Below are 17,168 nucleotides of genomic sequence, written 5' to 3' on the forward strand. Positions count from 1 at the left end.
TATATCTATGTTGATAGTACAAATTCATGTATGATATTCAAAAATACATAAAAGTATGATTTTTATCTGTGTTGATAGTTCAAATGCATGTATGATGTTCAAAAATCTATATAAGTATGATATGTATCTATCTTGATGGTTAAAATGCATGTATGATGTTAAAAAATACATATAAGTATGATATATGTCTATGTTGATGGTTCAAATGCATGTATGATATTAGAAAATACATACAAGTATGATATCTATCTATGTTGAGAGTTTAAATGCATGTATGACATTTAAAAATACATATAAATATGATATGTATCTATATTGATGGTTCAAATGCATGTATGATATTAAAAAATGCATATAAGTATGGTTTGTATCTATGCTGATGATTTAAATACATCTATGATGTTAAAAAATGCATATAAGTATGATATGTATCTATGTTGATGGTTCAAATGCATGTATGATGTTTAAAAATGCATATATGTATGATTTATATATATGTTGATGGTTTAAATGCATATATGATGTTCAAAAATGCATATAAATATGATACATATCTATGTTGATAGTTTAAATGCATGTATGATGTTTAAAAATGTATATAAGTATGCTATCTATCTATATTGATGGTTCAAATCTATGTATGATGTTAATATATATATATATATATATGTTAATGGTTAAAATGCACGTATAATGTTTAAAAATGCATATATGTATGATATGTACCTATGTTAATGGTTAAAATGCATGCATGATGTTTAAAAATGCATATATGTATGATATGAATATATGTTGATGACTAAGAATGCATATATGTATGATGCTAAAAAATATATATATGTTAATGCTTGAAAATATATGTATGTTGTTAAAAAATGCATATATATATATATATATATTGATTAAAAAATGTATATATGTTGATGCTTGAAAATGTATGTATGTTGTTAAAAAATGCATATATGTATTATATTAAAAAATATACATATGTTGATGCTTAAAAATACATGTATATTATTAAAAAATGCATATATGTAAGATGTTAAAAAATGTATATATTTTGGTGTTTGAAAATGCATGTATAATTGTTAAAAAATATATCTATGATGATGCACAAAATGCATGTTTATATATATATATATAGTTGATAATTTTCTACATCAAAATAGCATGTGATTGTAAATGTGATTATTGCTCAAGTTTGGACGACACGAGAACATACTACTTTGGCTTTGATCAAATCTAGACTTCATGTGTGAATGAGTATCCATAAATTTGGGATTTGATTTATATTATGGATGAAATTATATGCAAGTGTTGGTGGTATCAAAAATATATTTTTGTTGTCTTACTGTTATTTAATGTATACTTGGGCATGACATAGTCATAAACCTTGTTGATTTGAAATGTCACATGACATTAAGGTTATATTAATACATTAAGGAAATTTTATGATGCTTTAATATGTATCTATTGTATGTGGTATGAAAATTACATTCTTTTTATCGTATTGTAAGCCATCTAGCATGCTTGTACTATTGCAACTTATGTGCGAGCTTGGGTTTAATGAGAACCCTTGGGTGCAAAATGAATGCACCATATTATTGATAATAAATGCCTATACTTAACTTAGGATCCGCCTTCACAGGCAAAGTGCTCATATGAGCTAAAGGCGCCAGAGCAAACTGAATTGGGTTGAGTAAATATGAATACAATTGTTACCCTAAAAGGGTATTTGCGCTATGGAGCCCAAACTTTCCTAATGGTTTAAGGCACACGTGATTATGAATAACTTAATAAAAACCCAATAACTCATTTAGATATTTATGGTTTACCTTGGAGAGAGTAGATAATACAAACCTTGAGTGACATGTTATATTTTATGAGAGCAATGATGTCCCAGTTAGTCTCTAGTCACTAATAGGTTTAAGAGATCAAGACTGTCCACGTATCCTATGTGATAGATCTTAACTACTGCAACTGGTCCTGGATTGCAATCCTATTCTGAATGTTGCTTTTGCGAGAACTACTTTTGATCATGAATCACTCACTTTGGATATCTGGTTAGTTAGACACTTCAAGTAATAAAAAAACACATTGCATAATAAACACTCATTGTAGTCACAATTATTTCAATGGTAGATCCCCGAGTACCCAAGAGCGGTAATTAAGAGAAACAAACTTATTGACATAACTTTCAAAATTGTTATTGAATGATGAGATACATGCTTGATATCTTGTTTAAATGTATATGTTTGATATCTTGAATGATGAGTTACGTGTTTAGTACTTATCCTCCTTAAGATATTTTATGAAATGTATCTTGCATAAGTGTGATATGTCTCTTGCATGATTATGATGCACATGAATGTGTTATGCATGATTATGATATACATGAATATGATATGCATGATTATAATATACTTGATTGTAACATATGATTTTATGTTTGTTCAATCCTTATGTAGTTGGTATATTCACCTATCAGACTTTCATGAGTTTGGCCCTTTTATGGGATATGATCAGGTGAGCAATAAAGGATTGTGCGATGGCATGATGTAGTGGTGAGGTCGGGATACCATATTCTATCAACTCATGATTCTAGGATGCTTTTGGATCTCAGTTAGACTGAGATGATTTTGACTCTTTGCATTTGAACATGTTATTGTTAAATGTTGATACATTATGGTTTAATTTGGAATGATGTTACATTTTGTTTCAATTTATGTGGAGTTGAATTCCCAATGGAATCATTTAGTGTGCAGACTTGGATCCAAGTCCAAATGAGAATGTGATCCGGTCTAGTTTAGTGTTTTGATTTCTATAACTCGCCCAAAGTTGTCTAATTCAAACAAAAATGATTTCCATTGTGTACCGATTCGCTCATTCGAGTTGGATTATATTTCAAAAAAAATAATGGTTGAAAATCTACACTTATTTTTGGGTTAGAAATTTTGGGGCATTATACAAAAAATACCCTTAGAGAGAGTAAGCAACTTTTATCTTAAGAAAATATCTAAAAAAGTCAAGATCTTTCATAGCAAAGTATTTTTTAATAACATCCTTGATATGACTAACTCTTTGTTTATCACCTCTTATGATAATCATATCATCTACATAGAGAAGCAAAATAATTATATTTGCATCAGAGGACTTAACAAACAAGGCAGTATCAGTGTAACAAAATCTAAATTCTAGTTGAACTATCACATTACTAAATTGATCATACTAAGCCTTAAAGTTTGTTTTAGACCATACAAAGTCTTTCGTAAGCAAAAAACTTTTTTCATGTGCCAAACCTAACCCAGGTAGAGGTTCTATATATATTTCTTCATTAAGAGTTTCATTTGAAAATATATTTTTAATATCCATTTGAAAGATAGGCCATTTTCTAATAGATGCGATGGTAATGAGAGTTTGAATTGTAGTTGTCCTAGCTACTGGAGAAAGGTATCCTCATAATCGATTCCGTATTTTTTACTATACCATTTACCTACTATCCTACCTTTGTACCTTTCTAGTGTTTTACCACTTTTAATTTTATAGACCCATCTACATCCTATGATTTTTTTCTATAGTTAATTATTAAATCTCTCAAGTTTTGTCTTTCTTTTAGACTTTTAATTTATTATTCATGACCTCAATTCATTCATGTTGATTTTTTGCCTTATTACAGGAGAAGGGTTCCACATAGGAGTGTATGGTTATAAGACAAGCTCTATAGTGGAGTTCAAAAGACTCAGGATACAAACCTTTTAAGTGCTTGGAATATTATCGTAGATCTTCTAACACTAGATTTATCTGTCTTAACTTTGGATATATCTTTCTAATTCACATGGTGGTTGGTCTTGTATACGATGAGAGTATGTTTGAAGTTCATTGTGAGATTCAACAATAGTCATATCACCTTCATGTGCATCATAAGTATTATCATTGACACTCCCATGCATATCATTACTTTCATTTACATCAATATTATTACTTTCATTAATAGTATCATCATTATGCTCATACATTAGATCAAACAAAAATGAGTACTCACATGGTTTCTTAGGCTCAATTTTTCCAAAACCATTTTCTTTTTCAAGAAAAGTTACATTCCTTGAAACATAAAGTTTGTCTTTCTCAATATTATAATACCTAAGTCTTTTTTTGTTTTCGGAATAGCCTAAGAAAATACAATGAATGGCCTTAGCGAAAAACTTATTGTTTTTATTGAAAAAAAAAATATTCACAATTTTTTTTCCAATCTTAAATAATCAAGAGATATTTTAAATAAAATTTTAATAGGAGAAGTATTTTTAAGAATAGTAGAAGGCATTCAATTAATTAAATAAACCGTTGCAATAGCTACTTCAGCCCAAAACTTTTTTAAAATATTTTTGAATATTAGAAAAGTCTTAGTGGTTTTAATAATGTGTCAATGCTTTCTTTCAGCCAGTCCACTTTGTTGTGGGGTGTAAGAGAAAGATTTTTATGAGTAATCCTTTGTTGATCGAGAAAACTTTTAATTTTCTTTTATAAAAACTCTCCATCAAAATTAGATCTAAATATCTGATGAAGATTTTAAATTCATTTTTAACATAATTATGAAATTTTAAAAAACACTCAAATACTTTGGGTTTGTATCTAAGAAAATAAATCCATGTGTGCCTACTATAATCATCTACAAAAATTACATAATAAGAAACTCTTTCTTTAGACATAACCGGTGTCGGTCTCCATACATCTGAATGTATTAACTCAAAAAGTTCTTTAGATATAATTGACTATTTTCAAAAGGTAAAGATTTCATTTTTTCGAGTTTGCAATCTTCACAAATCTAATCCTTTTCATTACAACTTAAAAAAAAAGAATAAATACATTTTTGGTCTATTTGGATGTCCTAATATCTTATAAAAATGTTCAATAGTTTTCTTTTCAACAAACTTACAAAATTTTTGATTTAATAGTTCCAAATTATCCATGTAGTAGAGGTCACCTGTTCTATGGTCTCGCCCAATCGGCTTCTTGGATTGAAGATTTTGTATCAAGCAATCATTAGATGAAAAAGTAACCTTATATTCATGGTCGGTAATTTGAGAAACAAATAAAAGGTTTAGATTAAGTTTAGGTACTACTCTAATGTTTAGGACATAAATTTTTTTATTATTTTTAGAAGAATTTTTCAAAGTACCAAAGCTTTTGATTGTTAGAAACGTTCCATCAACAGTTGAAACATAAGAATTATTGGAGTTAACGAGATATTTGGATAATATGAATTCAATAGGAGTCATATGAAAAAAGCCACCAAAATCAAGAATCCAAGAATTCTTGTTGGGGTCCATGCATGTTGATACAGTCACACATGAGAGAGAGGAAGATTGGCCTTTGATTAGTGGTTGAAGGATTTTCATGAGTTGAGCAAATGAAACATTTTTGGAGTCTTCATCTATACCATTTCTTTCACTTGATGATTCCATAGAGGTTGTTTTCTTTTGATTTCTCTTTTTTAAGCAAAATGGTTTGATGTGATTAGGCTCTTTGCAAAAGTGACATTATCTTACCATCTTTTTTGTATTCATAGTCACTTGAATTTCTTTCATAGTTATTTGAGCTCTTCCAATAATCGTTTGAGCTCCTTTCATAGTCATTTTGGCCTCTTCCAAAGTGAGAAAGCCTATATGCTTTGGTATGATTTTAAGGTCTGGAAATAGCAAGCATCGATTGTTCATTTTTGGTAGGAGAGAATTTCTTTAATCTATTCTCTTTCATAATTAGTTCTTCTAAAGTTTTTACTATGAAAAGAACATCATCTCTATGAAGAAGGGTCAATTTTGTTCCTTCAAATTTGGGCCAAAGCCCATTATGAAATGACAAAAATGTTGCAAGTTGATTTGTTTTTTCCGAAACTCTATGTCATATGAACAATGTCACTTAGACTCTAAAGCAACTAATTCATCTCAAAGAAAAGAAAAAGCATTGTAGTATTCTCTTATACTCATATTTTCTTCGGTCATTGTTCTTTATTTATTTTGGAGATTACATACAAGAGCTACATCCTTTAGAGAGTAAATATCTTGAAGATATTTTCAAGCATCATTAATAAATTCAAACTTTGCTAAGCTAAAACATCTTTTTATTTCAACACTATTAGCGAGTCATCCCATGATTTTGGAATGACTCGTCTTCGACTCCTTCCATCTCTTTTCATAGTCAACAATGGCTTTATTCATCTTTTCTCCTTAAATACAATTTCTTTGCCATTTTCACTCTGAATGACTTTTTTCTCAGATCCATCTACCAAGCCCCATAAACCATTTTTCCAAATATTGTGATTCATTATGAATGCCCGCATCACATCGTTTGTGTCTTGAGTCTCACGAGTATAGTGACAATCACTTCTCATTCATCCTCAATAGATACAAGAAGAGAGAGGAAGATAGAGAGAGAGGAAGAAAGAATATATAGAAGCCGAATACTTTTGACCACCATGAGTCCATGGTCTCACGCCTACACAAGCAAACTTTACCACGATCAAGGTCTCGATGACTCTAATACCATGTAATGAAATAAAAAACTTTTCACACCTCAAACAAGAGGCCAATACAAAGCTCACAAAAAGAGCAAAAGCAAAATAGCCACTTAAGGGGCTTAAAAGAACACAACAATAAAAAGTTAATCTTTATTTCACTTAAAATACACACAAAATGCATAGTTTTACAAAAAGTTTAAGCCCCATATTTATAGGCAAAAGGGGAGTGAGGAGCTCCCCAAAATATAGCGGTTGGAGCTCGGTTAGATTTCTAGCAATTGGGGAGCTCCAACCGCTATATTATTGTTACATTGTCAAGCAGAGAAATGCTCTTAACAATATAACATATTTCAAAAAATTACATTGGTTAAAAAGCCATAATAAGACCAAAATACTCCTAAAGGTAATACATATTACAATCATGTCTCGTATATATATACAAGTTACAACCCACGTTCTAACACCAATCACTCCAGTAACTTTATTCTAAATTGGTCTTTGTAAGACATAAAAAAATATAAAAATTAAAGTAGGCTATTGCGGGTTTATGTGGATGTATATTATTATAAATGATTGCTCAAAAGAAGCTCATGTTACAGAACTACCATCAGTACTGGTAGAAGAACTATGCAACCCAGATCGGCCATCCCCCATGACAAAAACCAATGAAACAAAATTTACAAAAATGGTCTTAGTGGTCATAACCATTAGAAAGAAGCAGCAGCCTTCTATATTGCTCTGCCTCTGTAATGCCGTCTTCTTCCTCTTCTTTCTCGTCCAGGTGTTGCTGACGGAGGTCCTACCATGTTCCTTCCGGTGCTTGGATCCTCTTCGTCTTCACTAGCTTCGTCCGACCTCCATCTTGGCCCACGATCCACACTCAACACCGCTGCATCATCATCACCCCTGAAGTAGCAAAATTGGAAAACAAGGGAAGGCGGCAACTCAGTATGCAGAACAGCTAAAACTCAATGGAAATAAAGGAGAAGAGTGTATCAATAAAAAATGAGAATACACATTACCTATCATTGAAACCAACAGATTCGACAGGAAAAAACCGCTTTCCTGAAATTAAAGAGGCTGGGGAGCGAGCTTTGTCTCTGTTTATGGGGTACCCGCTTGGCATACTAGTCCAGTCATCACTGCCTCGAAGCTCACTTTCCAGAGAGTGGTTGTAGTTCTCAATGGTTGTGCCATTCAATAAAGATGGATGGGAATTCTCAAGCTGATTCCCAAAACCATTTTGATCAACAGGGTAAGCGACTTTTCCACCGTGACATGATGGATCTTCCAAAGAATTAAATTGGAACTTTGACGTGCCTCTGTTGCTCTCTTTCAATGGAGTCAAGTCATAACCAAGATTATATCTTTCAGGAGTATCATCAAGAACTCTACCTTTTCTGCCTGAGAGACCTAGGTCGAAGTTGCGCTTGAATCTTGGCTCAGATGATTTATCTAGAGCAGGTGAACCTATATGATTAAAAAAACTTGGATTCCCAACAGAGGCAAGTGATTGCACATGGAGGGTAGCTAATGCCTGACGCCCAGTGAAATTCAGTGGGGCGCCACTGCTAATGTCTGGTGAGCCAACATATGTACCGGAAACAGTTGCTTTCTTAGAAGAGAAAGGAGTACTATCCATTGGAAGAATGTGAGAAGTAACGGTTGAATTAATTGGCAGGTCGTTTGATGTTGGTTGCAGGATATCAAATAAATCAGCCTTTCCAGACAAGCCAACATCCTTATCAGGTGAGGAAAGAACATTGGTTATGCTTCCATTTTTCAATTGCTGGCGTTGCACCTCAGGTAGCAAGTCAGCACATTTCTCCTGAAAAATGAAATGCAGTATCAGCAGATTAACAAAATCTACCAACAATGGCTAGTCAATTAAAACTGGCAAGTGTAAATATAGACAAGCAAGAAATATAAAAAAGCAAAAGGGAGGTCCATGTTGATGGCTGCCTGAACCTTTAGTCCTATGCTACGCACAAGCTTATAAAGATCAAGAGCAACATGCTACGAGATATGACATCTGATGAATACAAATGAAAGTTTGTCTGAGGAACATGTCATCTCATGATATATAGGTTTCATGATTGCAAACTGGGGGTTGGTTTCCATTGGGATTCAAGCAAAAGGGAGACTCCTTTAAGCTAGCTATTATTATGAAGGTGGCATTAAAGTTGCCGCATTAGGGTGAAAATGAATGTCTCAGTATGTAGTCTGACAGTAGAAAAATGCATGTATCTAACGAATGAACATGCCAAGCATCCTTAACGATCAGAGATTCCATGCAAACCTGCAAAGTTTACAACATATCATATGGAGAGAACAATTACCATCAACAGCTAAGAGCATAGTGGGCTGGATTAATAAAGAATTAAAGACTTTGTCTAGGTCATGGCCTCTGAGTTGCAATTTGCCAATATGCCAGAAACTCCACAAAGTAACTATAAGTTATGGATCATCAACAGGAAACACAAAATTGTATAATAGTGTAGAGAAATAATTTTACTTGCTACTTATTTCCTACAGTCAAAGGATGGCTACTCTGTCATGACAGGACCTGGTTCTTTTTCTGGCATCCAATTCATATGCAGAGAAAGAATTTTACTTACAACTTAGTTCCTACAGTCTCACAAGGGTATTTTGATCTATTTACATGTACAGTCACAATAATGTATATTTTTATTTTTCTATTTTCCCCTTTTCCCTTTTTATTGTAAAACATGCTTTTGTAAAGGGCATTATTGGAATGCTCCTTGGAGCCGATGGAGGATACCCAACGGCTATATGTCTAGCCATTGGGCCCCAATGGCTCTGTAGAGCCCACATCTTGTATATAAAGGGGTGAGCCCCTCCTCTCCATGTACTCTTTCTCTTAAGGGTTTTTCCCTAACACAACTACATTTTTTTTATGAATGTTGAACCCTTAAGTGGAGTTTAGCCCATAAGTGGCTGATTGAAGAATAGCATTGTTTCGTGACAACAATCACTACCTATAAAAAAGAAGATTATAGGATGATGGTGAGTCTTTAAGGTTAAGGCTAAAGGAGACGGATCCTTAAAAAGATACAAGGCTAGATTAGTAGCTAAAGGTTACTCTCAAGATTATGGTATTGACTACGTATAAACATTTGCACTCGTAGCACATATGACTAGTGTAATGACTTTTATTGCCTTAGCATCCATTAGGAAATGGTTTGTCTACCAACTAGATGTTAAAAATGTCTTTTAAACAGAGGCCTAAATGAGAAAGTGCACATGAATCATCGCCCCAGTTGTGAGATCGAGAAGGAAAAAGTTCTTCGATTGAGAAAAGCTTTATATGAGCTTAAGATCTTGTTATACTGACACTCCTCTTTTTGTCAAAGATATAGGTTCTAACATTGTCATTCTTCTATTGTACGTGGATGATATGATGATTACTGAAAGTGACAAAAAGGGAGTTGAAATTAAAATTATTCTTAAAAAACATTTTGATATGTTTAACTTTGGTTATTTGAGATATTTTTTAGGTATAGAAGTAATACTACTCACCCAGATGATATATTCGATCTCATACGAAGCTGGTTGTAGATATTATATTCAAATAAGAAATCTCAGATAACACAAAAGCAGATACGTTGAAAGTTGTCAATGCAAAATTAAAACTAGAAGATGGAATTATTCTTAAAGATCCAACGCCATATCAATAATTGATTGGGTCTCTAACATACTTGTCCTTTACAAGGCCAGACATAGCTCATGTTTCTCATTCAACAATTCAGTTTCAATATGCACCGACAACGGTGCATATGAGTGTTGTTTTGAAAATAAACAGATATATAAAAAATTCTATAAGTAAAGGGTTTTTCTTATCCTCTTCTTTGAAATTAATTAATGCAGACTAAGGAAAAAACCATAATGATAGATTCTCAACTACTGAATTTTGTATTTTTTTGGGACTCTTTGATATCTTGGAGATGCAAGAAGCAACAAAAGGTCTCGTTAAATTGAATAATATGCCATGACAATGACAACTATGGAGCTTATTTGGTTGAAAAGCCTTCTCAAAGATATGGGAGTCGTCATCTCCAATTTTTCGAAGATGTGTTGCGACAACAAAAGTGTTATTTACATTGCCAGCAACAACTTTCATAAACAAACAAAGCATATAGAGATGGGTTGTCACTATGTTAGAGAAGAATATTTTAGATAAACAATTGAGTCGCCCTATGTGATTTCTGAGTGTCAATAGACAGGTTTTTTCACTAAGGGCTTACCTTCTCAAAGATATGGAAGTCGTCATCTCCAATCTTTCGAAGATGTGTTGCGACAACAAAAGTGTTATTTACATTGCCAGCAACAACTTTCATAAACACAAACAAAGCATATAGAGATGGATTGTCACTATGTTAGAGAAGAATATTTTAGATAAACAATTGAGTTGCCCTACTTGACTTCTGAGTGTCAGTAGACAGGTTTTTTCACTAAGGGCTTACCTTCACCTCGTTTCATTTCTCTTCTTAGCAAACTTTCAGTTATCACACCGTAAGTTTGAGGGGGAGTGTTAACTTGTATATATATATATATATATATATATATATATATATATATATATATATATATTCTTAGGGTTCCTAGTATTTTCCTTTTCTTTGTATTTGTAATAGGTCAATGCCCATTAGGGGCATTTTTTCTTTCTTTTTTGTAATAGGTCATGCTCATTATGGGCCTTTTTGTACTTTTTATTTTTTACTTTTTTTAATCTATTTTAGCCGTTGGGACTAGCCCAATGGCTAGTTGGGATAGCCCCCTTGCTCCCTTTATTCTCTATATATATGGGGTCTCTGCCATATATTTTGTATGCTTTTTTTAAGCATTTATAGTGAATAAAATATTATTTTTTTATTGTTTGTGTTATTTTGTGTGCAATTGTGAGCTATTGTAAGTGTGCCCTAGTGGCCTTGTATTTGCCCATTGGTGGCTAGTGTATTGCCTTTGTGGCCTTGTGCTTGAGCACTTTCTTGTATGCTCTTAGTAGCACTGTGAGTGTATTTTTATTTGAGATTTCATTACATGTCTTATCAACATCAGTCATTTTTCTTACTTATAAACTATTTCACGAATAATCTCACTTAAGGAGATAATGATCTATTTATTTTGGAGCATAAGCTTCAGCCATCAGATCTGAGAAAGGCATCTTCGAGATTGAATGCTGTTAGAATCTGCTATATAGCTAAAGCTGATATCATACTAATCTGGAAATTGGTTGCAAGAAAAACCTACCACAAGTCCAGTTCTCCAATGACTTATGGATTTTATCTGTGACACCACTCCTTCATCAATGCTCTTTGAAATAATATCGTCTTCAAGACTTTTAAGAGTCTGGTCAAGCTGATATGCTTCAACATAGCGGCATCGCTGAAATGTCAACAACACAATTACACCAGTCAATGAGAAGACAGCCCCCCCCAAAAAAAACAATTGATGATCATTGTACAGTATCAAACATCACATGAAAGAAAGAAGATGCTTGAAAAGAAGCAGAACAAAAATAAGACACGAACAACATCAGCTATTCATTAGTTAGGGAGATATGCATGTTCCACTATGGTTGCACCATCCTGAGCTCACATATCGGGATGAAAAAAAAACTGTTAAGCATATGTCTGCAACCAAATCATTGCAGAAAATTAATACTACAAGAGGGAATGGAAAAGTGATAAAGCTACAGGTTATCTCCAATCCTTGATAATGTCAATGGTGTTTCCAGAAAGGAAATGAAAAAACCATTCACATTCATTGATTTAAGAAGCCTGCTCAATAATAGAATTGCTTCAATCTCTTAGGAGCCCAAAACAGTTAGTCCATGAACATTGAATAGCATCTACAGCCAAACATGAAGAGACATATGCATTGTCTAGGGATTCTAGTGGTCTGTAGCTTTGTATGTACATTTGTAAACTAGTCTGTTGATGATGAAAAACAACACGAGCAGTTCATAATAGCTCAGAATCATCCACCTATACGAAGTAAGAACCTGGATCGCATGTTTGCTTCGTGAAAATGAAAGCACATTGCATAGGATCCCCTTATAACATTTTAAGGATTTAAAACTTTTGCCCATCCTAACAACTGGCTCTAGTTGTGCACACAGTGATTAACATTTGGAACAGCAATTTTCTTACCATGAAATCCTCATGAGAATTTCAATTTTTTTATTTTTCTTGTGTTTTAAAACTTAAAAGAGACTTAAAAATAAATAACTTTAAATATTAAAAAAATATAAAAGAATAAAAACATAAAATATTTTTTGTCAAGGTGTTACCAATAAAATCACAGACATCACAATATTTGTTTACACATAGGTAAGGGTGCAGGAACAGGATATGACGGTGGAATTTCTAAAAGGATGGGTACAGGGGTATGTCTACACACATACAAGCACAAGTACATAGAAAAATACAAAATTATAATATACTTTACAAAATGACCTACATATGAAGTTATAGACTGTTAATTACGAACTGAAAGTTTAAAACACGTCAAGGATATATAATTAACTAATAATTAATACATAAATAAAGTATATAGTTAGATTTGGATGCTTTTGAGCAATGAAAACAAAAAAAACATATTGAAAAATATATAGAACACATATAATCATATATCATATGTATGCACAATATGCAGTACATGTATATGCAGAAGCACCCTAAAGCACCTGGTACCAGCACCCTGAAGTGCTAGTGTCAACAAGGGTATGCTATTCAGTTTGAGGTACCCATGTAGCATAGTTCATCTTATATCTTCCTTCAAGGGGATAAGATATTAAGAAAATTACAAAAAATCTCTCTCAAAAAAAGAAAAAGGAGAAAAAAATGATGGCTATCCTTCTCCACAATAACCACTATCAAACCCAACTCCTTCAAAAGGAAGATTTTATAACAAAATGTTACATAGATTAAGGTAAAAATAAAGCAACTCATATACAAACAACAATAATAAAATAACTAAAATTCTCCCACATTTGGATCCCTGTTAGTTAAAGATCATAACAAACTTATTTCATAAAAAACTACAATAATAGCAGCAATACAAATTGCTTGAAGTCCCAACATGGGTTTGAACCAGATTCGAGCCCTGTTATGGTTCGGGTAATAGTTCCAGAAAAGACAGTCTAGCCAGATTCAGGCCAGAATTGGGTAAACAAATATAGTCGGATTTGGGTCAAATTTGGGTCACTAGATTTTACATATTTTCAAAGATTCAAGTCATAGGTGCTCGGATCATAAGTGGATCCAGGACTACACCGTGAGAACTAACTCAGATCTAGATCTGGCACTAGGCCTACTTTACATAATTCAGATCTCAAGCATGACCAGACCCATTTTCTTTCTTAAGGTTAGGACATCAAAAGTTACATGCATTAGAACTGTTATTTGTTTGATTACTTTTACAATTTGCTACGGACGCCATGATATCCAAGATTTTATGCAGACCAATAGACTGATGCATGTGTATGTGTGTGTGAGAAAGAGTATAGATCAATCAAAGATGAGTTTGATTCCACAGAATTAAATTCAGATACCACAAACAACACACACACACACATGTGCAGAAGGATACAATAACATTGCAAAAAGAAAACATGGATTACTTGACCACACAAATATATTGGACATACACAGTGAAGATGAAACTTATTGATAACATGAAACACAATGCAGAACCAAAACCAATCGTATATACTTGCAGTATACTTATGTTTGACAGTCCTAGTTCTGCAATCCACACACACACATACAAAGAGAGAGAGAGGCTAATAAAAGATCCCTGAGGCAAGTGTAACTCATTCATGTGAACACAAGTGCAATAGTGCTCTCTCGTAACCCATACAAACATTATCTTGATGACATAACAAGCCTGTTTCTCACAAATAATGCAATGCCAGATTCAACACGGATCACCAGCATCATTAATGTATCCAGGATGTGTGGATCAATTAGGTATAGTGAGTCCACTACCAAATTCGACATCTAGTCACAAGCCAAAATTTTACAAAAGAAGTCAATCATTCTCAAAAAATACCTGCAGATAGTACACAACAAGAAGGCTACCGGAGGTTGTTGACAAGTCCTGAACAGCACTGTCAAGGAGGCACTTGTGTAAACACTTTTCTTCATCAATATTCCAAGGTAATTCAATCATTCTATCCACCAAGTTCCTCCGAGTACACAAAAAACATATTTCTGTTACCAAAACCTCCATCTGATCCCTCCAACCACAGCAGCCATTTTCTAGATTGTTAACAAAAGCAGATTTATGATGCAGTTCCTCTTCTTTCAATCTAGAGCAGTGTGCTCTTTGGTACATAAATGCTTGAGTCAAGAGCCCACACTCAATTCTTACACGAACTGCAGTTACAGCTTCACAAAGCGGGACCAATTGAGTTGCATCATGCACAGAATTGGTATATGCACTCAAGCCATCATGCCCAGAACAGCGTAAAACCATCAAGGCAGCGTCTGGCATTTGCCTTTCGAGTAGTACTTGAGCAATCTTTGGATGTGTTCCAGGACCAGCAATTTCTGGTAGGAGACGGCAGGCTTCCTGCGAAAAAGTACAAGTGATAAAAAAGAAGTATCACATCAAACAAATAATGACAATAATTACACAGCAAACAAATATAAGAAAAACCCTAGCCCCACAACAACAAAATGAATTAGGAAACATTAAGGCAACCTCTGGTAGAGTAGTTAGAAATTCTAACTTATGTACGCTGAATGCAAGCATCATTTCAAGATTTAAACAAAATACCATAATCAATCAGTGCAGTGCAGGTTGATAACATCAGACCACATTTTTGTCCACCTTTTTTTTTGAGAAGAATGTTTATCCAAATATGTATGCATATAGGCATGCATAAACACCATTTTTAAGGAAGTTCTAGTTCCAACTAAAAATGGATTTCAAAAAAGTGTGGATCGACCAACCCATCTTTAGTCAACTACCTTAGGTCCAAGCTACCAGATGTGCTTCTAAGTCAACCAAAATCACATAATTTCAGTTAGAGAATCTCACTCAAACTTTCCAATTTAATATCAAACTCTTGTAACTCCCAAAATGAATAATAAAGAAATAGTCCGCAAAAATTATTGCAACTGATTCAGCTGGGACACTTAATCTAAACTAGGAAACATTTGAACTTGTATGCAGCCTTGCATTTACTTTTAAAGTTTTCCTGATGTGTTATTGCACTGATATTTTTATGCATGGGACTAGATGGGATTATTTTAATTATTTGAACGAATGCACTTTTTGTTGCACGCAAAATTCAACAGTATGTGTTTTATGCATTTAAACTTCATACTAATGTTGAACCCAACAAAGGTAACACTTATATGTAACAAGGTACACAGCCAAATTATCATGATTTATTAAAGGCTGTTGCTAATATATGAAAACAACATTATAAAGAAAACACTGCAGAAGTTCTGTTGAATCCATATAATTAAATATTATTGGAAATTCTTCAATTTTCTTAACTTTTTTTTGTCCCGGTTGGTCGTGCCCACTCCCAAAATCTGAACGTAAGCACGGCTAAGTCTGCTCAAGCCCAAGTCTGATCAAGGTCCGCCTAGGTCCAAAATCCCAACCTAGACCTAGTATAATGCCCACCCATAATTTTAAGGATCAGAATTCAGAAATAAACTGTTGCATATGGACAGAAGATCTGATCAAATATGATCCATTTTCCACCTCTCACAGCACAAATTGTTTTTACTCTTCATTTATTTGTTGTGTTAAATATTTTACAAAAATGAGCCAACTCCAAAATATTGCAGTAAATTGATAAAAGCACCAAAAATGAAAATATCATGCTAAAGTTACAGAATTATCATGATATTTACTTGAAATTTCTTTTTGAAACATTTTTTAACTTTTATTTATTTTTATTTTTAGTAAAATCTCCAAGATTTTATGACAAAAACCATTTCTTTTTTAACCCTCTCAAGAAATACCTTCTTTGGTATTATCATGAGATTGACATTTGTGATTATGGTTTCCACATAATATTTTTTTCACATGTAGTTGTACAATTAAGTGTTTTATAAAGATTATAGAAGGGACCATAAATATTGGAAGGTGAACCCATGTTGCTCTGGTTTCCATTGGTTATAGACAAAAAATATAGCTTAATAACCAACACTGCATCCTTTCAAAAAGGGAAAAAAGGGCGTTACAATAAAAAATAAGGAAAAGAAAGCTCATAAACCACATAAAAAGTCAAAGAATTTGCTCTCATAAATGCATAAAATCATGAAAACAATTCTTAAATACAGCTAATGTGATTAATTAATGCGACATAAGATATATAGCCATATGCTTGTGTATACTGAAATATAAATGTCCTCTGAGCCATGTCCAAGTATGTCCCTTTTAGAAAATTTCAAGGCTGCACATTCACCCACAAACTTCACAAATACCCACAAAAAATAACTACCATGCTTGTGCATGCCATGGGTGAAATAAATGACAAAAAAGTATTAGGATAGTGTTTGAATGTATTTACTGCTACTAGTTATTTATTTTAAACAATAAATAATAGTTGGTAGTCATGCTTCTGTTTAAACAGAAACAACCTCCATTCTCAAAAACAAAGGGA

General features: G+C 33.1%; 1 protein-coding gene across 1 annotated transcript in view; it reads right to left on the bottom strand.

Annotated features, from left to right (window-relative positions):
• Positions 1-7,055: 7,055 nt before the first annotated feature.
• Positions 7,056-17,168, bottom strand: part of LOC149828919 (E3 ubiquitin-protein ligase HOS1-like) — a 39,140-nt gene continuing 29,027 nt past the window's right edge. Inside the window, exons 7-10 of the mRNA XM_090017800.1 lie at positions 14,591-15,112; positions 11,786-11,920; positions 7,537-8,342; positions 7,056-7,420 (exon numbers count right to left, since the gene is read on the bottom strand). Of these exons, the coding sequence (XP_089873926.1) occupies positions 7,243-7,420; positions 7,537-8,342; positions 11,786-11,920; positions 14,591-15,112 (1,641 nt within the window). The 3' untranslated portion in view covers positions 7,056-7,242. The remainder of the gene's footprint in view (positions 7,421-7,536; positions 8,343-11,785; positions 11,921-14,590; positions 15,113-17,168) is intronic.

The sequence above is a fragment of the Nuphar pumila genome, chromosome 9 (genome assembly GCF_984573655.1).
Source record: "Nuphar pumila chromosome 9, dmNupPumi1.hap1.1, whole genome shotgun sequence".
Taxonomy (NCBI): domain Eukaryota; kingdom Viridiplantae; phylum Streptophyta; class Magnoliopsida; order Nymphaeales; family Nymphaeaceae; genus Nuphar; species Nuphar pumila.